Source organism: Anabrus simplex, chromosome 4 (genome assembly GCF_040414725.1).
Source record: "Anabrus simplex isolate iqAnaSimp1 chromosome 4, ASM4041472v1, whole genome shotgun sequence".
Taxonomy (NCBI): Eukaryota; Metazoa; Arthropoda; class Insecta; order Orthoptera; family Tettigoniidae; genus Anabrus; species Anabrus simplex.
The window spans coordinates 368,115,515-368,143,451 of NC_090268.1; the positions used below are offsets into that span (position 1 = coordinate 368,115,515).

Consider the following 27,937-nt stretch of genomic DNA (forward strand, 5'->3'; position numbering starts at 1 on the left):
TCAAGGATTTGTAAATAATGTCCACGTTATAAATATCAAAGATGTCAGTGGATGATAGATATTTCATACAAAGTTCTAAAATACTTAAGAGGCAAGGTATGGATGCTTGTTACATTACTTGAGCTTTGTAAATTCTTATTTCCATTTGCTGAAACACAATATTTATGAAAGAACAGGATAAGAAAAACTTAAAATTAGAACATCTTCCATCCACAGGAACATAATTTAATATATAAAAATATAATATTCAATATGGTTCATGGGTTTATCGTAACTCACATAAAACATCATAAAAATGTCTAAGCCATTCACTGTTAAAAAAAACCATCAGTCTTCAACAATGAATATAACTCGACAGTACAAACAGCCATGCTTCACAGCACCATTCACTCCCAACATGCAACATATGTTGTATGGTACAATCCATACCTTGTACTTACAATTCATTTCACACTAGAACATCACATTAAGTTAAGTATAACAAATCAACACTACATGGCAGAAGATTTTAGCTTCTTTGATGCTTGTCTTCCAACTACATCCACACAATGAGTCCAGTGAATAAACTCTTACTAGTTTTACTTCACTCTTAGTTTTAAACACTTAACACATCTAAAGGTTGCACCTTCACTTTCAATGAAATTTCCGTGAATCTCTAAGCTGCCAAGTCATGGTCCCAAGATTCACTTTGTTTTGCATTTTTGGAAAGCAAATACTAAGTATATAGCTGAAAAATAAAATAAAAAGCGTGATAAGTGAAACCAGAAACATTTATTAATTTGGGAGGTAAATTTGGAATACAAACAGGAATATCAGAATTGAACACACTAGGATATAGAAGACAGCATCACAACCAACATTAACTGTATGTTAGGATATATTCATGGCATAGTTGTCCCCGAAAATCACGTAAAAATACTTAGTTCTTCAAACTGAAATATTCTCCAAATGATAGCACATACTGACGTAAAATTGACTATTCATACAGAGTTTCATGGGAAGTCAAATCTTAATTAAGAACTAGTATTAGGTTTAATGGTCCACCCAATCAATACATTGCAGGGGTGGACCATTAAACCTAATACTAGCTCTAAATTGAGTTGTATCAATACGGATCTATATGATGAAGTCTGTAAATTGCAACAAGTCAAATCTTACAGAATTTTATTAATAATAATCATATAGTCTCAGCTACTGTGTGCAAGTATTTTAATTTGATGCCATCTGGCTGCTTGCTTGTCAATTTTGCCATTCTGTTTTACTCTAGGCTTACTAGATGGAAGAGTGAACAGAATTTCTCTTGGGCGTCTATGGCCGAGACTTAATTTTGTCAGGTAAACACCAAATGGATCACAAGAGATTTTACACGCCAACATTGTACAACTGAGCGCTGAAATGACTTTTTTCCATCCTTCAAAAATCTGACTATCTCTGCCGGACCTGAATCATATCTGTGGGGCCAACCATAGATTCATACCTATTGTAATGGAAAGAATTAATACCAACTTATTTATTAAATGAATCAATAATATGAAAAACTCATCATCAGATGACTGAAAATAAGTACTGGTCTCTTAAACCACTTTACAGTAATTAACACCTACTTCTGATGAAGAAATTAGTTAATATATAACAATAGTATGTCCGAGTAAAATACTGTAATTAAAAATTTAATCTTGGGATCCAGAGGCAGACATCCTACCACTGATCCGCAGATGGAGTTACTGAATTCCATTAGCATGAGTGCTTTCTTTTTGTTAGAGATCATATTCATTCCTTCAGTAAGATGCAAAGAGGAAGGTTACTTTCAAAGTCTGACAAAATAGGATTTCATGATTTTCTGCAGAACTGATTGACTGACTGACAAACTGTGGCAGGTAGGCCTATAGGCCAATGAGGCTCTTAATCTGCCAAGATGACTGCTGTCCAGCCAGATTCTTCTTCTTGAGCGTTTGTCCCACCTGGTGGCAGGGTCCGCTGTGTGGATTCGTTGTCTCCATTTAATTCGGTCACGGGACATGTCAGGATGTAGTCTTACAGCTTTCAGGTCATTGTGCACTGTATCGATTCGTCGCTGTCTTGGTCGTCCCTTGGGCCTCTTTCCAGCGACTTCCAATGTATAAGCTGACTTTGCCAGTGTATTGTCTTCTGCACGGAACACATGTCCAAACCAGCGCAGACGGTTTTCCTGCATTTTCTTCTGGATCGGTGCAACGCCAAAGCGTTTCCTAATATTGTCATTTGAAATATGTTCCAGTCTAGTGATGCCAGCTGTCCACCTAAGCATCTTTGTCTCCATGACGCTTAGTCGACGTTCTACCTCCTTCGTAGCTGGCCAACACTCAGTGCTGTAGAGAGCGACGGAACGGTAACAGTCCGGTAGATCTTAGATTTCAGATGGTCCTTCATGCGGCGGTCGCAGGTGACTCCCGTTGTCATTCGCCACTTCAGACAGGCTGCGTGTATCTTTGTGTTGACCTCATCAGCAAGTCTGCCATTGTCAGAGAGTGTGGAGCCAAGATATTTAAATTTTTCTACTTGTGGTAAATCTTCACCATCCATGTGGATAGTTCCAACTTCTCGAGGATCTAATGTCATGTACTCTGCCTTTTTTTTTTTGTTGAGGCGCAGGCCATATTGCGCTAGTCTGTTGTTCCATTCTTCTGTTTGGCGCTGGAGATCAGACTTATTCTTAGCAGCCAACATGACATCATCAGCATAGAGAAGTGTCCATGGTACTGGCTTGTGCAGGTCTGATGTAACAGTGTCCATCACAAGAATGAACAGCAGTGGTGATAAGGCAGAGCCTTGATGTATTCCTACAGTGATGCAGAAATCATTGGACACTCCTGAGGCAGCTTGAACATAACTCCTTGGTTCTACATAGAGCATCTGTACCCACTTAACAAGGTGCTCTGGAATACTATGTTCTCGTAGCGCTAACCAGATTAGGTCATGTGGCACCCGATCAAAGGCTTTCTCAAGATCCAGAAAAGCGAGATGAAGAGGCTTATGTTTTTCATGGTGTCTCAACTAACAGCCGTGCAGCATGGATTGGATCTGTTGTGCCACAATTTTTCACGAATCTAGCTTGGTTCATTGTAAGTTTGGCTATCTGGCAAATCCTTTTGTCGAGAATAAATTAGAAGATCTTCATCGCGTGGCTCAGAAGTCTGATCGGGCAGTAATTAGAACAAACGGCAGGACTTCCCTTCTTCTTGAAGATTGGTACGGTAATGCTCCGTCGCCAATCTGATGGTATTTGACCTTCTTTGATGATCTAATTGAAAAGCTGTTAGCCATATTGCCGCATCCCACCGTTCAGAGCACCAGAACTATGCCGGAAGATCATCGGAGCCGGTGATACTTTCCCTGGTTTCATCTCCTTCAGAACAGCCTGAACTTTCGTGATGTCAATTTCCTTCACTGGGCCTTCAATAGCGGAGGTGGTTGGGATTGGTGGATGGGGAAATTCTTCGGTTGAAAGTTTCTCAAAATAGCTCTGCCAGAGTTCTCACGTTTTCTTCCAGTCGAGCAGCAGGTCACCTTTTTCGTCATTGATGCCATAAAAATGATGGATGTCATCCGTTTTGCGGTGCCTCGATTTGAGTAGCCGATAAATGTGTCGCTCACCTTCGCGCACGTCAAGTTTTGCACATAGGTCTGCATATCGGTTAGCTTTTGTTACAGCAATGACCTCCTTCGCCTCACTATGGGCTGTTTCGTAGGCATTCCAACGAGATGGTGTTTTATCTGAAAGAAACTCATGGTACAGCTGTTTCTTCTTCCGCACTGCATCTTTAACATCGTCATTCCAAAGCCATGTGTCTTTGTCAATCCTACATCGTCCTGGTTTAGTTGTTCCAAGAATAGAGCGTGCGGCTTCATGAACGGCGTCTTTCAGTTTAGTCCAGCTCTCTTCAACCATGGTGATTGGTGGCACTGTTATTTTTGTAACAATGTCGGCCTCCTTCTTGTAGCGCCACCATTTGATTCTTTTGGGCCCATTTCTGGGTAAGTATTCGGCTCTTGGCAACTTCATCCGTAGCTTACAGATGACAGGTCGGTGTTGCATTGCGACGGTTTTGTAAGGAACGACTTTTGTATCTAGAACATCTTTGAAATTCCGTCGTCTCACAAGGATGTAATCAATCTGAGTTGCATTGGAGCCACTGTAGTGCGTGATTAGATGAGTATCACGCTTTTTGAACCAGGTGTTCGTGATGATTAGATCATGAGTTTCTGCATAATCAAGAATTTGTTGGCCGTCGCTGTTCTTCTCTTCATATCCATGCCCACCATGGGCAGTGTAGTCTTCTTTCCTCTGTCCAACGAGTACATTCAGATCACCGGCAATGATACGGTAGTCTTCTGGTGGCACTTCAGCAGTCTTCTCATCAAGAAGTTCCCAGAAGGCATCTTTTGTTTCCGCGTCTAGGCCGGTTTGTGGAGCGTAGGCACTGAAAAAAAAAATGGATCTTCCTTCAATCCGCGACATACATGATTTTCATCAATTGATCATCGTAGCGTTGCACCTCAGAGACAGAACCATCAAATTTTGCAGATATAACAATGCCAACACCGTTAGTTGTTCTTCGGGTTCCGTTGTATATGAGTTTGTATCCACACTCAATGTCGCGTGACTTTTCTCCACTCCATCTTGTCTCCTGCACCGCGCAGATGTTTATATGCCTTCTTTCAAGTGCTGTGGCCAGTTCACTGCTACGACCAGACATAGTCCCGACGTTCAGTGATGCTATACAGAGTGCTGGGGCTTGCTTGTTTAGGTGTCGCGCCCGTGCGACGGTAACCCTTGCATACTTTTCGTGCTGGCTGGGCCCTGCCAACACACGTCGCTTTTAGTGGCGGACGCCCTAGCCGTGGCTCCGATTCCATGAGACAACATTTCCATAAAGATGTGACGGTATGTTTTTACGGCCGGCTTGTCGCCAAGCATTTTAGAGCTGCTGCCAGCAGGTAGTTAGGCTGCTCCTGACCTGGAGAAGAGACGCTTTTTGTAGCCACTCCTCTGGAGAACAAATGCTACGTTCCTCTCTGCATTAACTCCCAGAAAGATAAAGTGCCTCACCTGCCAACTACATCATACCGATGGTCTCCATCTCCGCCGAAGTTGCCATTAAGGACTTTGACACACTTCCATCACTGATGAAAGTTATTTCTAGTGTGGCCCGAAGACCACGAAAATACAACCAGGAGTTTGAGTCCTGGAGGCAGCTCTTCCACTCTCTCCGCTGTTGGGAATCTGAAACTCCTCTTCCATCTTTGAGACCGTTGGCCAGGTTTCACCTAGTAATCCTAGGCAGGGGCCCTTACAGGGTACTACCATCCGGAGCCAGATGGACCTAGGTTTTTTAACGAGGTGTTACTCCTCCCCCTCCTCCTTCCCCATCACTTGTGAGATGGGGCTCCGGACTTGGGACCGGCAATGGTGGAGCCAGATTGAGATTCCATTAAGCCCCTGACTATCATCAAAGGCTGCACGAAGGCTGGCTTTCTTGGAGTGAGGGTTTCAAACAGAGATTTGGTTCATTCTTAACTATAATCAAATTTGTATGGAATTTAATGTTGTATGGACTTCTTTTAACTGTCACTGAACACAGTTTATATATGAATTAAATTATCCCTCCAAATCTTTCTTTTTTTTAAGGTACTGCCTAGGGGCATGAGAATGATTTAACTTGTTCTGATAATCAAGACAACAGCGAGTCCAAGAAAGGGTCGAGAAATCAGTTTCTAGGAATATGTTTCTGTAGATGTTCTCATATCTTGCAGATACTGGAGACTGAATACACAGTAAACAATGGGACTGGTATAGACATCTCCATACGTGATGACCACAGATAATGATAGCAAACTAGAGCCAGATCTGCTGTGTCATCAGGTCCTAGAAGCTATTTGCTTGGTTCAGAAGACAAAATTTACAAACATTTGAATCATGTTGAAAAATAAGCTGTAGATATGTGTTCAATCAAGAAATAATGTGTAGTAGACCTATTTATAATTTTAATTTTTGAGAGTTTATGTACAGCAAATAATTTGCTGGGCATTTTATTTTTATGATTGCTGTAATGTACCTTGAGTTCGTGAAATGTTTTTTATTTTTTTACATTTGATACTGTGGTATCATGTTTGAAAACCTTCTCCTTTTACATTTTTGTCGTGGCCTATTGGCTGTTGAAACCTGTGCCCTATTATATTTATTTCCCATCTTGTCTTCTACAAATTACTTTTCTAAGTCATTCGAAGTCACATTTTAATTTATATCTTCCTCACCCCGAGCGCCAGCTCCTACATTTTGATTCTTAAAGCATGCACAGTCCCTGCTGTGTGCTGTTATCTTCTACTAAGGGTCGCACTACGAGATTCTGCCTCCGACCAATCAGAGCTCTCAGCCATTTTTTGCTCTGGCTTCTCCTTCTAGCGGGCATGTTACGATATTATGGTTTTGCTGCTTGACGGTGATGGATCGAAGTCGTGCTTGGTGTCCTCTACGGGACCGGATTTCAGCTTACACCATGGACACTGGTTAATTCATCTGTGTGCGAGGGTTCTTTAATGTCCTCAGATAACTCCCACTTCAACTTTCTAGAAAACGTCCCCAAACTGTAAGGAAATATGTATTTTTTTTTAAAGTTGTAATGTGTCGAAACCGGTCCCAATAAACAAGTTGTGACTTCTTTTTAGTTCAACTTACAACGAAGTATTGAAAGGTGGATCCTTCTAATATTGTACATCATCTTAAATATGTATTTGTCGGATAATAAAATTAACTAATCTCATTTTGCTCCTATTGAAGATACAAATATTTGTATTGAAAAGGTGGACACAATAATTTTAATCTTGAAAGAGTTTACTTAATAAAATTAACGTGAGTATTGTGTACCAACGCTAATGTGTCTCTGCAAGCTTCGTGGAATCTGTAAGTTCATGTTTTTAATTAAGAATGGTCTTCAGTAACTGCATTGGTAAGTTAGGAAATATCTGCTACTACGGACTTTTGGTGTGTTAAAGGTCTCCTAAAATGTTCCATTGTCTTGCCTCGGCTTTTTATTGGTTGAATCTTTTACCATATTCGGGTTTCTTTTGTAAAACTAAGTTATATATATCTATATTAAATGTACTGTATGTGTACCAAACCTTATCATGTTACATTTACTTAGGATGAAACAATTATTATTATTATTATTATTTATTATTATTATGTTGGGGTGATAAACTGTAATTTCCTTGGTGGTTCCTATGAAATTATCCCTATGGAGGGTTTTTAGGACCACATGAGTTTTCACCAAGGTGTCAGAAATTTGTTTCGATTCTCCTTTTTTAAAAATTCTACCTTTGTTCTTTCCTTATTCTATTTATTACTTGAACTTGTGTTTTTGCCCTCTGCTAACGACCATTGTTATGTTTAGTTCTGATTGGTCATTGCCTATGTTCACGGCGTGTGTTTGCTGCCATGATGATTTGGGTTGCGTTGGTGATAATGATTGTTTTGGGTTTTTGACCAAGTATGGTTGTAGTTCAATTATGCTCTGACGGTTATGCCCTTGCTCTTGTGGAATTTTGGGCATGTTATTCGACCTTTTATGTTAACTTATGATATTTTCTTCACTCTTTGAGTTGGATTTATCTGTCGTCGTGACAGTACATATTTCATTTAATGCTGATGTGTGGAATTGGTATTCAATTCCCTTGGAGAGAACTCTGTGGATCATGCTGTCCTTATGCTGCGTAACTAAAGTATAATTAAAAAAGAATAAGTGAAGAAATCTTTCCATTCCAAATCGAATTAAGAAAACACTAGGCTAATCTAATATCGCTAAGATTGTTTGGTTACTGGAAGCATAAGATTATTTAATTATTTGTTATTTTCTTCTTAAGTTGGCCGGCCACAGCAGGGTAATTTTAAACTTTCTGCTTTATCAGTTGATTTAATTAAAATAGACTATTTATTTACCTATTTAGGAGGGCATTTTCTTTGTTAGTTTTCAATTTAATCTTGTTTTCCTGAAATAAAAGGTCTTCATTGTTTTTCCTCAAGGTAATAAGTTTTCTTCTTTTAATCTAAGTACTCTGATATCATGTACAGTTTTTTAGGTAGAGTATCCATGGTTTGTCACACATCTCCATGTGTTAAAGGTAAGTCCTTGGTTTGTTATTTCTCTTATGATGTTTGAAAGGTGCTTTGTTCCGCACTTCCCAATTTATGTTGTGTTAGAACTGGCTTATTAGCAGTAACGGCTGGTTCAAATTGTCCTACAGTTAGCGCTGTTATCTGTGTTGATTGCGCTACCTGGTCAATTAGTGGTAGCTAGAGCTTGGTTAATTTTTTGGAGTACCGTCTGCTTGTAACTACCCGTAGGTCTGTTGCTTCCCTCTTTGCTTTATTGTTCACTGTACGGTATCAGAGTGTTAAAGGGTTGAAAGAAGAACATAATAGTCAAAAGGCGTTAGATATTACTGTAAAAGAAGTGCATTTATCTTATCTAATCCTTTCATTAATTATTTTGTGTAATATTCATCATGACGAATCCCGTCCTCCACCCTCATAATCTCCACAAGTCATAATTGCAGTACGAATTGACCATCCGCGGCTTTGAACCTGCGGGCACTGTTTCTGAGTGTGCTGCGTTACTTTCTACTCACCTTCAGGTTCCAATTAATTTATCCCATCTTGAGTCCTCCAACATTGGAGAGTCATTGAATTCAATTAATAGTGCTTTATCAGAAATTAATATAATAAAACATGAGTTCACTGATCAAACTCCAACAAAAGCTCAAATCCATCGCCACAAAGCTAGAGTGTACCACCTTTCTAGGCGTATCCAAGATATCTTATCTTTGAAACTGGATGCTGAATTTATTAGTGAGAGTACTAGACTATTTAACTCTTTCTTCAAGCATGTCTGCTGATCTAAACCCAATTGTTGCCGGTAGAGAATTGGAGAATATGTCAATTGGCGAGAGGGGAAACTACTCGAGTTCTAGGCCTAATGATAATCCGAACCATGCGAGCAATCAAAACTCATGTTGTTTAACTACTCTTGTGGTTGAAAGTTTGTTATCCCGGTTGAGTAATGCTCCTTCACATAACTCCTTGAAAGAGCTTTTCCAGGGACAAAAGAAGTTTTCAATTAACTCCATCGAAGAAAGCATTCAATTCTTATGATTCCTAACAGAAATGACCGAAACTGGCAGCGTGTATTCTGTGGACGACTTAGGTATCTTCAGGGCCCTGTTTCCTCATTGTGAGGGAATCCTAAAAAGAGAGATTTCAGAAGTGATCTTGAAAAACTTATCGATAAATGACTGTCACGAACTTGTCCTATCCAAATTTATTCCTTCTCTTGCTCTCCTAAAGCAATAGGACTCAGGTCCTGCATGAAAACCTGCTTGCCTATGTCTTGGACCTCAGAATTTTCTGAAGGGTGTTTAAAATTTCAGTACCTGAGGAGGAGATGGTTGCAAGGATTTTAAAAGGGGTTTCCCCTTTGTACAGGTCTTACTTATCATTGACAAGGTGCCCTACTAATTTCGAGGAACTAGAAACTCCTTGTTCTTTTGCGGAAGACATAAAACAGGGCGACGCATCCAGACCAATCTAGCATCCTCCCCCTTCTAGTCATGTGTGTACCGTTCCCTCTCTGCAATCTAAAAATTTAAACATTAAAAAATGTTTCAATAGGGAACGTGAATGATCCGGGGTTTTAATTAAAAGTGTGCTAAACTGATTCAAAATTTCATGCAGAATTCAGGAATGTGGTCAGAAGTTAGAAATAATAACTCCAAATACGATAAAAATCCAAATTAAAGTACGAAAATGTCACGTGACGCAAGTACGCGATCTCACTGGTCTGACGTCATCGTACAGGTTGGCCGTATTAGCAGACGAAATAACACATAGTATACTGTGAGAAACACGATACACTTCACGTATTTCTACTTTATGCTAGTGTCTGGTATAGTAAAAATCGATGTCTATGCATTGTATAATAATGTAAGTGTTATAATTTGGACTTCAAAAGAATCTTGCGCAGACAGTGAGGCAGAAAATTTATAAATGGTGTATAATTCCGATGTGCACTAATACATCGCATACCACCGCGAAAATATATATTAATGTGGTAAAGAGTTGTAAAACACAGAAGAAATGGATTTTGGCAAGCCAGAGAAAAGTCGGTGATATATCGGAAAAGTATATTCATTCCTGTGAAGGTCATTTTAATGAAAGGTGAATTTGTTTGAACCTACAATCACATTTCCATGAGTGCTGCTCCAATGGTACAAGTTTAAAGTTAAATATATGATGCTTTAATTAAATGCATCTATTACATCTTAGAATCTGGAAGTAATAAAAAGTGCATACGTTAATGCTGATTATTAAAGTATTCTCCAAACCTAACCCAAGTTTTGGGTGATCCATATCAAAATACTCGTAATAAATCAAAGGGTTTATGATCCAAATTGACGGCTTTAATTATACACGTTTATCTTGGCATGCGACAGTTATTATTTTATTTCTTTATTGAAGAGCTTACATTTGTAAACAAATTTAGGCTACAGCTAAATACGTTATACCGAGCTCGATAGCTGCAGTCACTTAAGTGCAGCCAGTATCCAGTAATCGGGAGATAGTGGGTTCGAACCCCACTGTCAGCAGCCCTGAGGATGGTTTCCGTGGTTTCCCATTTTCACACCACGCAAATGCTGGGGCTGTACCTTAATTAAGGCCACGGCCGCTTACTTCCGACTCCGACAAAACGCTGGTTAATAGAGCAAATGCCTGAAATGCCTTACATCTGTTCTGTTCCTGTCCCTTTCCTCTCCCTTTGTCGCCATAAGACTTATCTGTATCCGTGCGACGTAAAGCAACTTGTAAAATAAACTCTATAATATAACAAAAGGTAGCTGTGTACATCCTGAAAGAAAACGTGAAATTAACAAATGCATATCTCTACAAAACCAATTCTTGTCCGCTGGGGTGGTCTCAGTCTTATACGCTAACAATGCTCAGTGATAATTATAATAATATTAATTAAATAAATAACACAACTGCATAATTGCACACTGCAGTGAAAATACATTACTGGTACTACACATAGTAGTGATGTTGGTGTTTAAAATATTGTCCAAATTTAGCCTAAGTTTTAGGTTATACATGCCAAATCAATAAACCAAAGGGTAAAATTCACAGCACCCGAAGACATTCCTATACTGAGTGAATAAAATTTCACCAAGACAGTGTTCTTGCTTGATATGCTCAGCTTATGGAAAACTAAATGCAATTCATGTTATTGGCTTTACGTCCCACTAACTATTTTTACGCTTTTCGGAGATGCCAAGGTGCCGGAATGTAGTCCGCAGGATTATCGACAGGAGGCTGAAATATTTCAGGGCCTTCAAATACCACCGAACTGAGCCAGGATCGAACTTGCCAAGTTGGGGTCAGAAGGCCAGCGCCTCAACCGTCTGAGCCACTCAGCCCAGCTTGTGAAAAACTGGATGAAGTCAAAATCTTTATCATATTTAAGTTTTTCTCCCAAAGGGTCACTCATTAGCAAAAGACTTTAAAAGTTTGTAGGCCTAGATGTAATATTTGCTAAGTTTATTTACTCAACAGAGGATGCAGCACAGTCTACATGCTATGCAGCACTGTTCCTCATCCAGAATTAATGTGACTGTATATTTTTTAATAATAATAATAATAATAATAATAATAATAATAATAATAATAATAATAATAATAATAATTCTATTTGCTTTATGTCCCACTAACTACTCTTTTACGGTTTTCAGAGACGCCGAGGTGCCGGAATTTAGTCCCGCAGGAGTTCTTTTATGTGCCAGTAAATCTACCGACATGAGGCTGACGTATTTGAGCACCTTCAAATACCGCCGGACTGAGCCAGGATCGAACCTGCCAAGTTGGGGTCAGAAGGCCAGCGCCTCAACCGTCTGAGCCACTCAGCCCGGCAATTTATATTTTTTAGATCTGACCTTGTGCTCAGGACATATTTTGCATTTTACTATGCATTTTCCACTTCATCGCTTCACTTGAACATAACCTAAAGCACGGTCACCATAATTTTATCTGCCATCACTCTAACGTGAATATAGGCTGGTGTATTGTTCAATATATGTGTAGAAAAATGAACTAGACATTTAATGTTTCTTTTTCATGGGTCTCGGAAGTGGGAGGCCAGTTGCCCCAACCATAAATCTATATTTTTCAGGAATGATAGGTTATAGAACTATAATACTGCAATGCTAGCTATATTTTTATGTTAGTGCTGAAGTCCGATTTGTTACTTAAGTAATGGTGAAAGCCTGAAAATGTAATGTTATTCTCTAATATGGGAATCAATCTAGAAGTAAATGGCAAAGGTGATTTAAGTGATTTCTCTCCATGTTCATTGTTGTCCCAATACCATGAGTTACAGTACATTGCACGTACATACAAGATGTAATTTACCAATCTGCTTTTGATCCACGTATTTCTACAACCACAAAACAGTCACCATTTTTCAAGAATGATGGCATTTACACCTGGTAGCTTGTCTGACTAAGCTTTTTTTGAACCCTTCTTATGTCATTTTGAAGTTATTCACAATCACGAATAATAAACATTCGGCTTTTAGTAACAGCTGATGCACAATGGCTGGTAGAGCTGGATGCGGTACTGGATTGTGATGTCACAGCCAGCCGCTTACGTCAGAGGACGTTTTACTCACCTTGCGGAAAGAGACTTTTAAATATTTTATTTCTGGTAGAGAACAAGGCAACTTACCACAATATAATATGTTTACATACTATTTCATTGGTGTACTTTTCAAAAATGAATATTTTGAAAATTACGCATGTTCCCTATTGTGGTTCAAGGGAGCATCTGAGAAATACTTGCCCCTCTGTAAAATGCAATTCTTACGTTTGTTGCTACCTCTGGGCTCTAGACACCACCTTATGAACTGCAAAGAAAGTGAATCTCATAAAGCTATTTCCCCCGATGATTTCAATAATATGCCCATTACAGTGTAATAACGAGTTGGTATTATTTGAAGAAATGTGTTGGTAAACCGCTTTTGTGTTTATTTTGACCTCACTAGGTGAACTTTCATTTCGGTGAGCAATTAATTTTGTTTTCTGTGTATTATTTGATTATTCATGTTGCGTGTGAAGTTCATTTGGTGAACATAACTATTATTGATGCCCTAAAGTCTAGCAATATCGTGTAATTTTATCTGTCTTGGCGTTAATGTATGGGTTCTTAAACTGGATATTATCTGAAGTTCTGGCATTATGATTCAGTAGTGTACTTGATCAATTACAATTTGATCATCTTCTGTTAGTAATATTTTCTTTTGTGTTGGAACTGGTGGTAAACATAGTGAGGAACTTAACCTAAACTTATGATATGTCCAATTTGTATCGTTTAAGAATGAAGGTGATGTGGTATTGATGTGTACGGCAAAGCTTGACTGACTGCCACTGTTTACTATCTGAAACCTTAAGGTATTTTATTAATTTGATAATCTCTTGGGGGTTGTGTTCCCTGTTTTTGCCTCTTTGATCTGGGTTTGTGGGTTTAAAATTATCAACCTTTGACCTAACCGGTACTATTTCATGCCAGTAACCGTTTCTTCAAAATGGTGACAACCTGATAGATAGGTGTTATTTAATGTAGTTATGAATTTATGTAGGCTGTGTATTTTGGTAAGTTGTTATGTTTTGAAAATCTTGAAATCTGGTAGGCTATTCTGGCATATAAATCTTGTTAATTCTGGTAATATCAATGACCAGGTTGCTTTGATACCCTACTTATTAAGGTTGAAATATTTTTCCTACTGTAGTTAGGGTGCTATTCTTTTAGTGCTTATTGCTTCTGTTCTGAGACCTACGAGTGGGGATGTAATTCGATCACTGTAGTGTGACTGCATGTCTGTGCTGGTGGTGGAATAGTGTGTGCGTTCCTGCATGAATGGTTTGCCATTTTTGACCTGTTCTCATCACTAGTGTGAGGGTGTGTAAGTTGCTGTGCAGTCGTTAAAGTTGCTTTCTCTGTGCCATCTTCATTGGGTAATATTGGTTATTGAGGAGTGCTATAGATTGGTGTTGGAAAGGGATACCTACTTGCCTCGTGCATAGACCTTGTGTCTTTACTGTGTGTCATCATCTACTATTAATTGTGTAGACTTCTCAGTTTTCAATTAGTCTTCATGCCCTCCTTTGATTTTATATGTCACCTTCATGTTGTTTATACTGCCTTGTAAAGGCCTATTACTAGTCTCACCTACTTCACAAGTTCTTTGTGGTGGAATTAAATCAGCCTAATCTATCCTATTTTACTTATTTACTTAGGGTGAAACAAAAATTATTATTATTATTATTATTGGAGCCTCTGTGGCTCAGACGGCAGCGCGTCGGCCTCTCACCGCTGGATACCGTGATTCAAATCCCGGTCATTCCATGTGAGATTCGTGCTGGACAAAGCGGAGGCGTGACAGGTTTTTCTCCGGGTACTCCGGTTTTCCCTGTCATCTTTCATTCCAGCAACACTCTCCATTCTCATTTCGTAGCATCTATCATTCATTAATATATCACTTTGGGAGTGGCGACCCCATCGTAATAACAGCCTATATATGATTCATTCATTACATCCCTGACCCGGTCAAAGACTGGAAAACAGGTTGTAGGTTTTCATTTTCATTATTATTATTATTATTATTATTATTATTATGTTGGGTTGATAAGCTGTAATTTCCTTGGTGGTTTCTATGAAATTACCCCTATGGAAAGTTTTTAGGACCATGTAAGTTTTCACCTTTTTTTTCTCCTTTTTTAAAATTATATTTTTGTTCTTTCCTTATTCTATTTATTACTTGTAACCTGTGATTTTTGCCCCTTTATAACGACCATTGTTATGTTTCGTTCTGATTGGCCTACGTTCATGGCGTGTGTTCGTTGCCATGACGATTTGGGTTGTGTTGACGGTGGTGATTGTTTTGGGCTGTTGACCAAGTTTGGTTGTAATTCAGTTATGCTTTGATGATTATGCCCTTGCTCTTGTGGAATTTTGGGATGCATGTTATTCAACCTTTTATGTTAATTTATGACGTTTTCTTCACTCTTTGAATTGGGTTTATCTGTCATTGTGATAGTACATATTTTATTTATTGCTGACATGTGGATTTGGTATCTGATTCCCTCCGTGGATAATGCTGTCCTTACGCTGTGTAACTTAATTATTTATTATTTTCTTCTTAAGGTGGCCAGCTACAGTTAGGGTAATTTAAAACCTTCTGCTTTATCAGTTGATTTAATTTAAATAGACTATTTATTTACCTTATTTAGGAGGACGTTTTCTTTGTTAACACTAGAACTGCGGGTCATTTGTAACCCAGCTGTTAGTTCTTTCTTCCCTATCTTCTTCGTGTCTCTACCTGGAGTGCTAGATTTTTATGACTTTTCATAAATAAGGTTCTTTAATAACCACACGTAAGTTCAGTTTTCGGGGGGGGACCCTTGTTTAAAAAATCCAGATTTACCTACAACAGCGGCTGGGTCAGATTTGACCCGTCATGTGTTAACATCTGTTCTTCCATTTAGCTCCTTATAATTTTAGTCCATTTGTCACCAGGATTCTCCAAGCATATATACTGTGCCCAAGCTGGCAACATCGCATTGGCTGTGGAGGAAGGGAGAGGAACAAAACCGTTTAGTTACATCTGAACAATCGTGCAGTAAGGACACTACTTACACTTTGTTGTGCAATAGGTTGTTAGTTTTGCAGTATCTGTGTGTAAATAGTGTGTGAATAGTTGACAATGGCCGCACGTCAACGACTTAATACTGAAAAAAAAATTATGGATGCCATGTATGTCGTTTCCGATGAGGATTCTGAAGGTGAACCCTTGGAATTTTTCGTCTGATGAAGGATCACAGCTCGTAACTTCAGATTTGTCATCAGAAGATGATGTCATGCCATTTGAAGCTGTAGCAAATCCTGATAGAGTGGGTATGCATTTCTAAACTTTATTTCATAATTTCTGGACTGTAATTTATGTTCTTTGCAAATTTGAGGCCTAAAACTATTTAGTTTACAGTTTCATCACTATGATATTTAGGTTCGGGTTATTAGGATTATATAGCTCGGTGCATTTTTACTTGCTGTAAATAATATTTTCGGATGGAAAAACTAAGATGAACTTTATCTTTGTATCTAATCAGGTCTTGCAATGCCAGGGACTTCTCGCGATCGTCAAAGGGGGCGTGGCCACGAGCACTGTTCAGTTCCTTCATTGGGAGAAAAGGCCATCCCTAACGGTAAAGGAACTGTACAATTTGACGACAAGAGAGTGGATGCGCCATCAATGAAACGAGGCAGGTTTTGTGTTGAGAGCCTGATTCAGCTTCCAGCAGGTACAGAAATTGTATCTCCAGATGGCACGACCTGGGAGGTTGGGGCAATTGGTGATGTTACAGCTGGTAGATGTGGAGCTCAAGATGTGTTCAGAGATCACGCTGGACCTACTGCACATGCTAAACGTAATGTGAATGAGACTTGCCTAAGTGCTTGGCGACTTATGATCAATGACAAGATTTTGAAACATACTGTGACATGTACTGAGACAGAAGCACATCGTGTACTGATGTCAGATGATTGGTGTCTAAAGATGGAGGAGATGGAAGCCTTTCTTGCTATACTGTACATTCGCGGTGCCATAGGAAAAAAGGCTTAGAACTCGACTCTCTGAGGTCAGAGAAGTGGTGCAATCCTATTGTAAAATCAAAAATGGCTCGTGATAGATTCAGATAAATAATGCATTTCTTGAGATTTGACGTTAAATTTACAAGGTCAGAAAGACTAAAAGAAGATAAATTTGCATTGGTATCAGAAATCTGGTCCACCCTCATTGCAAATACCCAATGTAGCTATATACCTAGAGCATATATAACTGTTGACGAGCAGCTCTTCCCTTCTAAATGCAGCTGTAAATTCACGCAGTTTATGGCTTTGAAACCAGATAAATATGGGCAGAAGAACTGGATGGCGGTAGACAAATACTCCAAATATGTCGTGAGCGCTTTCCTGTATCTCGGAAAAGATGATGCTAGGCCAAATAACAAGCACCTTGGTGATTCTGTAGTAAAGAAGTTGATGGAACCTTATATGAAGAAGGGAAGAAACATCACATGTGACAATTTCTTCACCCCCTTATCTTTCTACGAAACACTGAAATCAAATGCAACAAGTCTTGTCGGTACCTTGAACAAGGCTCGCAGGGAAGTACCAGATGTGTGAAAAAGGGCAAAACACAATTTGTACAGCACAGTGCTGCTGAAAAAACATGATACGTCTTTGACAATCTATCAGGGAAAGAGCAATAAAATGTTCTCGTTCTGAGCACTATGCACCCTAATGTGAAAATAGAGCCTGGTAACAAAAAGAAGCCAAAAACAGTAACATTTTACAACGGCACAAAATATGGGTAGATGTGGTCGATCAAATGGCTTGCAAATACTCAATTAAGGCACCAGTTCATATGTTCTACAACTTGCTGGATTTGGCAGGAATAACTGCGCGGGTAGTGTACAACGCACTGAACGAAAAGAAACTGAAACGCAGGGTCTTCATTCTACAGCTGGGTGAAGAGCTCACTGAGAAATATGCAGCAACTAGGATTGCAAATGCCAGCACCATTATTTCAGGTGAGATTGCTGAGAGACAGGAAAAGTGCACGTGTCGTCAGGTAAAGTCCATTTGCAATGGAAACAAATCATTTGTGAAGTGCCATTCCTGCAAAAAGACTCAGCAAGTGTACAGCCAAGGAGTATTATGTGTGCTCAACGTGTACCGTATGAAATGCCATTCCTGCAAAGAAACTATTTGCAGCATACTGTACATCATTAACATTCGTCAGTCAGTTGCACAATTGTCTAAATGTTCCTTATTTGTATTCTTAATATTCTAAATTTCAAATACATTATCTAGCACATGTACCGGTATATTCTTTAGTTACCAAATCCCCATCCATTCATTAATAATCAAAAAAAAAAGAGAGGTGGGTCATAAGTGACCCAGCCGCGGTTCTAGGGGGTATACAGATCGCCGTGGTTCTGATGTCAAAGTTTTCAATTTAATCTTGTTTTCCTGAAATAGAAGGTCCTTATTATTTTTCCTCAAGGTAATATGTTTTCTTCTTCTTTTAATCAAAGTACTCTGATACCATGTACAGTTTTTTGAGTAGAGTATTCACAGTTTAGTTGTGACACCTCTCTACTTGTTAAAAGGTAAGTCCTTGGTTTGTTATTTCTCTTATGGTGCTTGAAAGTTGTTTGGTTCCACGCTTCCCAATTTATGTTTGTTAGATCTGGCTTATTAGCAGTAATGGCTGGTTCAAATTGTATACTGCAGTTAGCTTTTATCTGTGTTGATTGCGCTACCTGGTCACATATATTATAATTCTCAGAATTTGTGCCAATTTTCCTTTCATATTATCTTTTATGATTTTTATTGCTATAATATACAGTAGTGGGCTTCACAACACAGTCCAGTATTAATATACATTTAAACTCTGTGGTTGTACAATTCACTTTATATACATTTCAACATCGAATTTAGTTGTTACAATGATGCAAAACATTTGGTGATTTTTTGTCTAAAATGCTCTCATCGTTAATTTCTGTTTTTTTTTTTTTTTTTTTGCCTATTCAATCTGAAGTTAAGCAAACCCAAAGCAGAGAGGGACGACCAGTGAACATCATGCTAGGAAACCATCAACTAGAAAGTGTGGAAAACTTTACATACCTCAGCAGTGTAATATCTCGAGATACACCAGCCACAAAAGAGGTGGCAAACAGAGTGCAGAAGAGCTCTCATTTTTACCAGCAAGTACGAACACTCCTCTGGGATCTCAAGTACCGACAAAATCAAAGCTGGTGATGTTCAATCAGTACTTCATACCAATCTTAACCTATCGTATTAAAAGCTGCACCCTCACTAAGAAAGACTCACAAAAGTTGCAGGCATCTGAGATGAAATTCCTTAGGTCCACAATTAAAAAAACATAAATGGACAAGTTAAGGAATCAAGGGTTATGAATTTCATGTTGTTGGTCCATATTGAACTGAGATGACATATAAATTATAAACAGAAAAGTTTTCCACCTATTCAATACATAGTTATATTTACAATGCATGTATTTACATTACATGGGACTAAATTCAACCCTACTCGTAGTCATCATCAGCCATATTTAAACAACACAATATTAGACAAAATGCTTAGTAACATGTTTTAGGATTTACATAAAATGAACTTCATTGTAAAGCCCGTATTGTCGTAAGTATACTTTGAAGGTTGAGTCAAATGTTCCACCTTTACAATACCAAGATTCTTTATTATTTACAAATAATTTTTAAAAATATAACGGGACATGTTTCGTCTAACTTGTAGACATCATCAGCCGCAAGAGTCTTTAAGAGAAAGCACTAGGACAAAGCAACACATTAAAATAATTCGGGTAACCGAATACGTCAATTAAAATGGTGAAAAGTGTTCAGGATTGTTCAGAGCACAACACTTAAAAATATATTGTTGGCATTAAAATTAAAATTGTCCATATGGGATGATTCAGTAAAACTTGGCATTAAAATCATTCTTTTTGAAGGTGCTGTGTTGACATACAATATTCTGTTGTGTCGGTGAAGGTTTGAGAATGTGGTGCACAATGTTAAATCCAGTAGCATAAAAACGATGTATAAGGAATCCAGTGAGCGGATGTTAAGGTCGTCTTATGTGCATGATGTTGACATTTCTTGCTGAGAAGTTAGGTGGAAAATTTGAACATGATAACGTGTGTGGAATGTGCAGTAAAGGGCCCTAGAATGAGAATGATAGCTATTTTTAGTGTTAAAAATAGGCAAGTTTTTGTATCTTGTGATATAAAGCAATAAATAAAAAATATAAAGAGTGCGGCACATCTGATTACTTACGTTCTCGCCTGTTCGAGAGTGACTAGTTCAACGTGGACGATTGTGGCTGACTGGGGGCGAACTATGGAGGTCAACCTTCAAAGTATATGTTTTAGGATTTCGTCTAATATTGTGTATTGTTTAAATATGGCTGATGATGACACCGAGTAGGGTTGAAACCAGTCCCATGCAATGTAAATACATGCATTGTAAATATAACTATGTATTGAATAGGTGGAAAACTTTTCTATTTATAATTTATATGGTAACGAATGATGTGGTTGGAAAGGAAGCTGGGATTGAGACATCATTGTTAGATTGGGTCAGCATGTCCTGATTAAAGTGGATGTAATGAAGATAGAGTCAACAAGTACAGCATATGTTAACTTGGAGAGACATGTGGCAGGAAAACGGGTAGTGGGTAGACCAAGAACCCACTGGAAGGACATCGTAAAGATGGACATTGCAGATCGGGGAAGGACACTAGAGGACGTCATAAAAAAACAGAATGTATCTCAAAAAGACAGAATGGAAGAGGCTCGCCAACAGTAAGCGGGAAACTGGAACTGTAAAATGATGATGATGAACATATCCTACCAACTTATGTTATGACTAGGGCCTGGATATTTTAAAAATGCATATGTGCATATGTAAATGCATATTTTGAACGTTAGTGCATATACAGGTACATTTTTCTCTTATGTGTGATCGATTATTTAAGATTTCTGAATGAAATGAAAAATCTAATGAATTTTATATGTTGTACATCCCTTGGCAACATGAGAAGCCTTTCCCTCATCAAGGAAAGGGCTTTCAGTGTCGCAATACAAGCAGGTAGACGGATTATGACCCATTTCACAACAGCTTTTTCCTTCTTTCTGACATTCCCTTCTCCTTACAGTAATCTACCAAGGTTTGCTTAAACAAGTGCGTTCATCTGTTTACTTGCTGGTCTATTGCAGTGTTTTACCCCATTAAAATGTAAAAATGCCTGAAGATAAGAGCTCTAGGTTTTTTAAAAATTAAACAGTGGATATCATGCAATAGTGACTATACAAGTGACGGTGATGTAATATACTGTCAAGTGTGCAACAAGAGTCTAAAATGTGATAAAAAATTTCAAATTAAACAGCATTTGAAAACAACTTCACATCTCAGATCAAAAGAGCAGAGTAAGAATACGCAACAGCTACTTTTAACCGATGTGGAAACACTGTGTGAAGTTAGTACATTTTCTGCTGATATTTGTAAAACTTTTGTATGCAGCAACATTCCACTGTATAAACTGAATAATCCACATCTACGCTCCTTTCTCGAAAAGTAATGTGGTCATCAAAGGATGCCAGATGAATCTACCCTTAGGAAGAACTATTTACTTTCACTGCACGCTTCTGTCGTTGATTCGATACGAACTGACATAGGAAGGAACTGTGTCTGGATATCGGTAGATGAAACAACCGAATCGTGTGGTCGATACATTGCGAACTTCATAGTGGGTAAATTATGTCCGGAAGAACCCGGCAAACCTCATTTACTTTCATGCAAAGTGTTAGGAAAAACCAACCATGCTACAATAGCAAGATTTGTTAACGATTCCTTGCGATTTCTGTTGCCTAGTAAATCGGAGAGCGATTGTTACAAAATGCGCCTTTTAGTCACAGATGCAGCTTTGTATATGTTGAAAGCTGGTCACTCTCTTCGAGTATTTTTTCTAAATCTCATCCATGTCACATGTTTGGCCCATGTATTGCATCGTATTGCAGAAAAGATACGTACCCTCTTTCCATCTGTCAAGAAAGTAATTTCAAGTGGGAAAAGACTGTTCCTAAAAGCACCGGCTTGTGTACAGTTGTACAAACCTCATTTGCCTCAGGTTTCTCTTCCGCCGGAACCTGTCCTCACAAGATGGAGAACTTGGTTATCCGCAATATCGTTCTACCAGGTTTTATTTGCTAGTGGCTTTTAAGTCGCATCGACAAAGGTAGGTCTTATGGTGACGATGGGATTGGAAAGGCCTAGGAGTAGGAAGGCTGTGGCCTTAATTAAGGTACAGCCTGGTGTGAAAATGGGAAACCACGTAAAACCATCTTCAGGGCTGCCGACAGTGGGATTCGAACCCACTATCTCCCTGATGCAAGCTCACAGCCACGTGCCCTTACCGCACCGCCAAATTTGACCGGGCGTTTTACCAGGAGAATTTTAACCAAGTGAAAGTTGTAGTTAAAAGTATTGATGATAGTCATACTGCGTGTGTTCGTGAAGCAAAGTGTGCATTTGAATCGGAAAATGTATATAAAGATTTCAGTTTCATCCATATGCATTATTCGTCACTTTCAACGGTGATTAAAGGCCTAGAAACTTGTGGTGCACTCCTACACGAATCCCTTCAAAACACCATATGCTCATTAAATTGTGTCTCTGGTGAAACTGGAGGAAAGGTTACATTCGTCACTTTCAACGGTGATTAAAGGCCTAGAAACTCGTGGTGCACTCCTACACGAATCCCTTCAAAACACCATATGCTCATTAAATTGTGTCCCTGGTGAAACTGGAGGAAAGGTTACAAGGAAACTCAGTGCGGTATTGGACTCAAACCCAGGACTGAAGAAGATTCAATCCATAAGCAACTATATAAGTGGAATCAGCAAGTCTTTGCCAGAAGAATGTTCGAAGCAGTCAGTGCCAGTGTACAAGTATTGCCCAGTTACGTCCGTCAAAGTAGAACAATCATTTCCAGCGTATAAATTAATTCTCTCCGACAACCGAAAGTCATTGACCCCAGAAAACATTGCAAAAATTAAGATAACCTACTGCCATACATCATTTTGCAAGGAATGAAACATGTTTGTCAGTTGAACACTGAGTTAAAATTAAATAATACGTTTGGTAAGTGTATTTTTTTTTATTTTTAGTCCATATTTTCAACATTTTTAGGGCATATGTGCAATGCATATTTTTGGAGTTTTTAATGCATATGAATCCGAGCCCTAGTTATGACCAAATTGGGGAGTTTGTGAAATCCAATAATAATACAATTAATCATTGCTAAGCTTAGCTGAAATTCAACAGACAGTCACTTTTGTTCAGAATCATCTACAGGCAAAGTAATCAAGGGTTATAGTACTACAACATACACAGCAATACATAAATATATAAAAAAATATATAAAAGGACTTACATGCTGCCTCCCAGTCAGATTTAGAGAGGGTTCCAACTTTTCTGTGTCCAGTTTTTTGTTGCATGTACTGTTGTACATGCTCATAATCATCTGGTAACTGACCCAATAAAGGAGCTTCATGAAAAGGAGGATAGGTCTGAAAATAAATTACAACATTATAAAAATAAATAATAAACTTTGCTTCTCTAATTCAGCAAACCAAGGTGATGGAAAGTGTAGCTAGCTTTCTGTACATATTTTCATGAGAATTATTGTAAATAATTTAGTCACAAACGTAAGGTATTTTACCTTGTTTAATTATATCATTACTCAACAAAAAAAGTAATTCAATAACATAGAAAAGCCACGAAAGCACAATAAACAAACAAATACACGAAATGATGAACTGTTGTTTATTCAAACTGAGTCAAATCAAACTACAATGTTTCAGTTATCACTGTCTTCACACTGTTTACATCCTGAGCACCTGAAACAGAGAACAGCTGGTTGGTGTGTGCTCCTCGCACAATGGTACAAGACAGTACACATAACGTGTTTTGGTGTAATGATTTTTCCTCCTGGGATACAAGGTACATTTTTCTATGGTACTTCGGAAGGCAAACCTACTTTCGGAGACGCCGAGGTGCCGGAATTTTGTCCCACAGGAGTTCTTTTACATACCAGTAAATCTACCGACATGAGGGTGATGTGTTTGAGCACTTTCAAATACCACCAGACTGAGCCAGGTTCAAACCTGTCAAGTTGGGGTTAGAAGGCCAGCACCTCAATAGTCTGAGCCACTTGGCCTGGCCGATTTTAGAGACTCTTCAACCCATCCAAGCAGTCTACAGCACCCTTCTTTCTCTTACTGTATCATATCTCATTGGACAATGTCAGCTGTCATCAGGGTGATGTGATTCTTGTTCCCAGCATGTCAGAGAAGAGTGGGGAGTACCGAGTCAAGACTATTCTTGTAGAGCCAGATCTAGAAATGGATTGAACAAATGGTTCACAACAGCATGTTCACTGTGGTTCTGAATGCAGAGTCCTTGCACCTGTTGTGTCCTCCGATAAATCTCCACTCTCATTGTGCAGTAGACATGTGCATCCACCAAGGGATATATTTTGATGCCGTACTTTGTTGGCTTATTGGGCATATAACATCAAAAGGAACATCTTCCCCTGAAAGACTCCAGCATTTCATCAACAGTTACATGCTCATGAGGTGTCCAGTAGGCCTAACATTTCACAATTCTTCAAATAATGTCCATACTGGAGTTAAATTGTCTTCTTTTCTTCTTTGTTGCCTCGTGTTTATGTCATCAAAGAGCAGAGCATGTACAATCATACAGAAGCATTAGTTGTTGTTGTTGTTGTTGTTTGAGTCATCAGTCCATAGACTGGTTTGATGCAGCTCTCCATTCCACCATATCCTGTGCTAACCTTTTCATTTCTACGTAACTATTGCATCCTACATCTGCTCTAATCTGCCTGTCATATTCATACCTTGGTCTACCCCTACCGTTCTTACCAACTACACTTCCTTCAAAAACCAACTGAACAAGTCCTGGGTGTCTTAAAAATTTATCCAAATCGGAGACATGAACAAATGGATAGTTTTGGGCCTACGTCTTTAGATTCAAATGAAAGCTCACCATACCCTATAATTGCAGCAAACCTAATAGAGCCAATATTTCTTCATAATCCGTATAGATGCTGGCAGCTAGCTGTGAACTTCCCCATCACACTCCACACTACTTCAGTGTACAACACTTGTGACTCTAAGAAGTACTGACATCATTAATGACCGATTGAATACACTCGTCACAGTGCAAGGCAGTGAGTTGCTGAAGTTATCAGCAATATTGTTATGAAACAAATAATACTACTAGCTTGAGGAGAGGGTGCTGTTTTGAATGGTATCATTATTTCTTTTGTAATCAACTTTGAATAATGCTTAAATATAAAAATATAAAAACACAAAGTTAAATCAGAAAATCGTGTATTGCAAATTGCAATAAGCAAGGATTGTATATCAGGAAACTGAGTCAATAATAGACACAATGTGGAAAAGGAGGGTTGCATTTTTCTGCCACATATCAAGACTACCAGAAACCAGGGTACTGAAACATCTTTTCAACTACTTTTAGAAAAGTAAAACCAAGAATAATTGGTTCAACGAAGTCCAAGATGATTAACAGACTGACAAGAGAAGAGGATCCTGAGAAACAGACTTAAACTAAAAACTTTTACACACAAACAGTACACCATAACTGACAAAGAAAGGGCAGCCAGGTCGGAAAGAATGAAGAAGTTCTGGGAGCAGAGGAAGAAACATAAAGCCAAATTTGTAGCTAATACTCTTAAGACATAAATGTGTATGGATTGATTAAAGTGCTCCAATGTGGGCAATAAAACAAAAATAAATAAATAAAAAGCAAGGATTGTTTTTTTGACCACAAAAAGTTTGTCATATAGGAAAATCCATGAAATCGTCTGAATTATTTCTTTTGCATGACACATTTTTAAATTGGTGTTCAGTTTAATCGGATATTTGCCATCCAAATATCTCTAACCGAGGCTGTTCACGCCTGCACAAGACACAGTATTTTCATAGCCTTTCATTAATCTGTATCGGTTTTATTAAAATATTGAATAAGATAATTTGCTTCCTCCTGTGCAAACGTATACACGTTACTCACTAGTTTCCTACTTTGTCCATGTAGCACTCTAACTCTGAGTTTAGAGAAAACACCAGCCATTTCATTAGCATTAGGTTAAACAACTAAATTAAACATGTAATCTCGCCTGTATCTGAAAACTTACTGTTGTGCGCGTCAATGTTCTTAGACAGACACGCATTCAGCATGGCCCCTGCACTCCCACTCAAATGACCAAGTACACAGCTAGCTGCCGGTATCTGTACTATGAATTCTCTTTCAAGTGTGACTGCTATATGTATTTCTGAGATTTGTATAATGCGAAATTTGTTTTGTGGTGTCTTCAGGGATAAATGAATGCTATGCTTCCACTGCCAAATTTGTATTTCATCCTTGTCCTCTGGCACCTGGTAGATGTCTCATGAGATTTTAATGCCTAGTTTTATATGTTGTGTTTCTGCAGTGTAGATCCCGCATGTAACTCTATCTTTCCCTGTGTATATGGGGTCTATTTCTCACTACTTGGTGAGAATTCATAACTTTAGGTTTCGCTTCAATTCCTTAAAACTCACTTTCACTATTTTATTAAATTTATTCAATGTTATCTACTTCATCATCACTGCAACAGTCAATTATATCACCTGAATCCTTGCCTGTTTCTTTCTTCCTGTTCATCTCGTTTTTCACTTCATCTATCCGTAACAACACTTTCTGGGCAGTCTCGCCATCAATAATTCAATATATTCACGTACAGTTAATATATTTACAGTATTCAACAATGCCACAAATAGTAACGTAATACGGTGCAAGCTGAGGGAAAATCTTGCCGAACTGCAAAGATGAAAACGATTCACTGCAAAAGAGAACAACGAACCTTCACCAACAAGCAGCAGCTGCAGACTGATGCAGAAAGCAGTGAACTTCGAATACCTAGAAGGACAGACACGAGCGCATAACCACTGTGCAGTGTGACATGATGACAGTAAAGAATGAGGGATTAGCTCACCATGCCCCCAGTGCCAACCCGCAAAACACAGCATGCCACTTCTACATTCAGAGTTTCAACTGTGGTAGTCCACCTTATTGCAACTCCCTCTCCTTCCAGTCAAATATGCTACAAATCATTAATGCAGGGTTATTCAGCTAAGATGTTCATTTCAAATAACTCGTGAAATGGGCTGATAATCAAATTTGAAGTACTTTCGCACGGTATCAATATCTGCTGAGATACCAGTACTTAGTTATTTTAAATGGAACTAAATTATTTCCTACCCTTAGCCTTAAAATTGGGGCTGATAATCAAATTTGTAGTACTTTTCCAGAGTATCGATATCTGCTGAGATACCAATACTAACTTGGTTTAAATGGAACTACATTATTTTCTACACTCAGCCTTAAAATGATATATATTACACATTCAAATTCAGTACTGTGATTTTGAAAATTGAACAAATAGTTCTCGAGAAAATGAAACGTATTCAAATGAGCTTCATTTGCCAGCCATGAGCCGCCGTGTCTGATTGAATCACAAACCAGACGACCAAAAAGCATGTTACACAATGAACTGTTGATATTCAGAGTACTTTCACCTTCTTCTGACGGTTATGTATTTGCTTTACTGTGTCCAAATACAAAGTCATTCCCGTACAGGCCATGAAGGCCCTTGGAGGGGTGGAAGGTAAAGGCTTCCACTATCCACAACCTCGGCATGGGATGGGGTGGAGTGGTTAGCTATATGCCTGGCCGCCTTTGCCCCCAGGAATTAACCTGGTACTCATTTTTGGTGTAGGCTGAGTGAACCTGAGGGCCATGTGCACCTCCGGCAGTGGAAATCTTGTTTCTTAAATTTTACGACTTCCTGACGGGTAAACGAACCCACGTTCTTCTGGGTGAACCGAGCATGCCTTTACCGCCTCGGCCCGGCAGCCCCTGCCCATAAGTACACTATGACAAATTGTATGATTTAACACCATTGGACTGTTGTAGATAAAAGTAAAAATGGTTATGCAACGGCTTCTAAGGGAAAACATGACTACCCAGATGTGACATAAAACCAGACAAGATCAAGCGAGCTTGCCATATGGTACAGGCCAAGTAGCTCTTAGCCTGCATTTAGGAGAATGAGGTTTTG

The 27,937-nt window shown here is 38.7% G+C and overlaps 1 protein-coding gene across 1 annotated transcript in view; it reads right to left on the reverse strand.

The window, feature by feature from the left end:
* Positions 1-209: 209 nt before the first annotated feature.
* The window catches only part of Rnmt (RNA guanine-7 methyltransferase), a 170,344-nt gene continuing 142,616 nt past the window's right edge, over positions 210-27,937 (reverse strand). Inside the window, exons 7-8 of the mRNA XM_067146565.2 lie at positions 23,168-23,303; positions 210-727 (exon numbers count right to left, since the gene is read on the reverse strand). Coding sequence (XP_067002666.1) covers positions 684-727; positions 23,168-23,303 — 180 coding nt within the window. The 3' untranslated portion in view covers positions 210-683. The remainder of the gene's footprint in view (positions 728-23,167; positions 23,304-27,937) is intronic.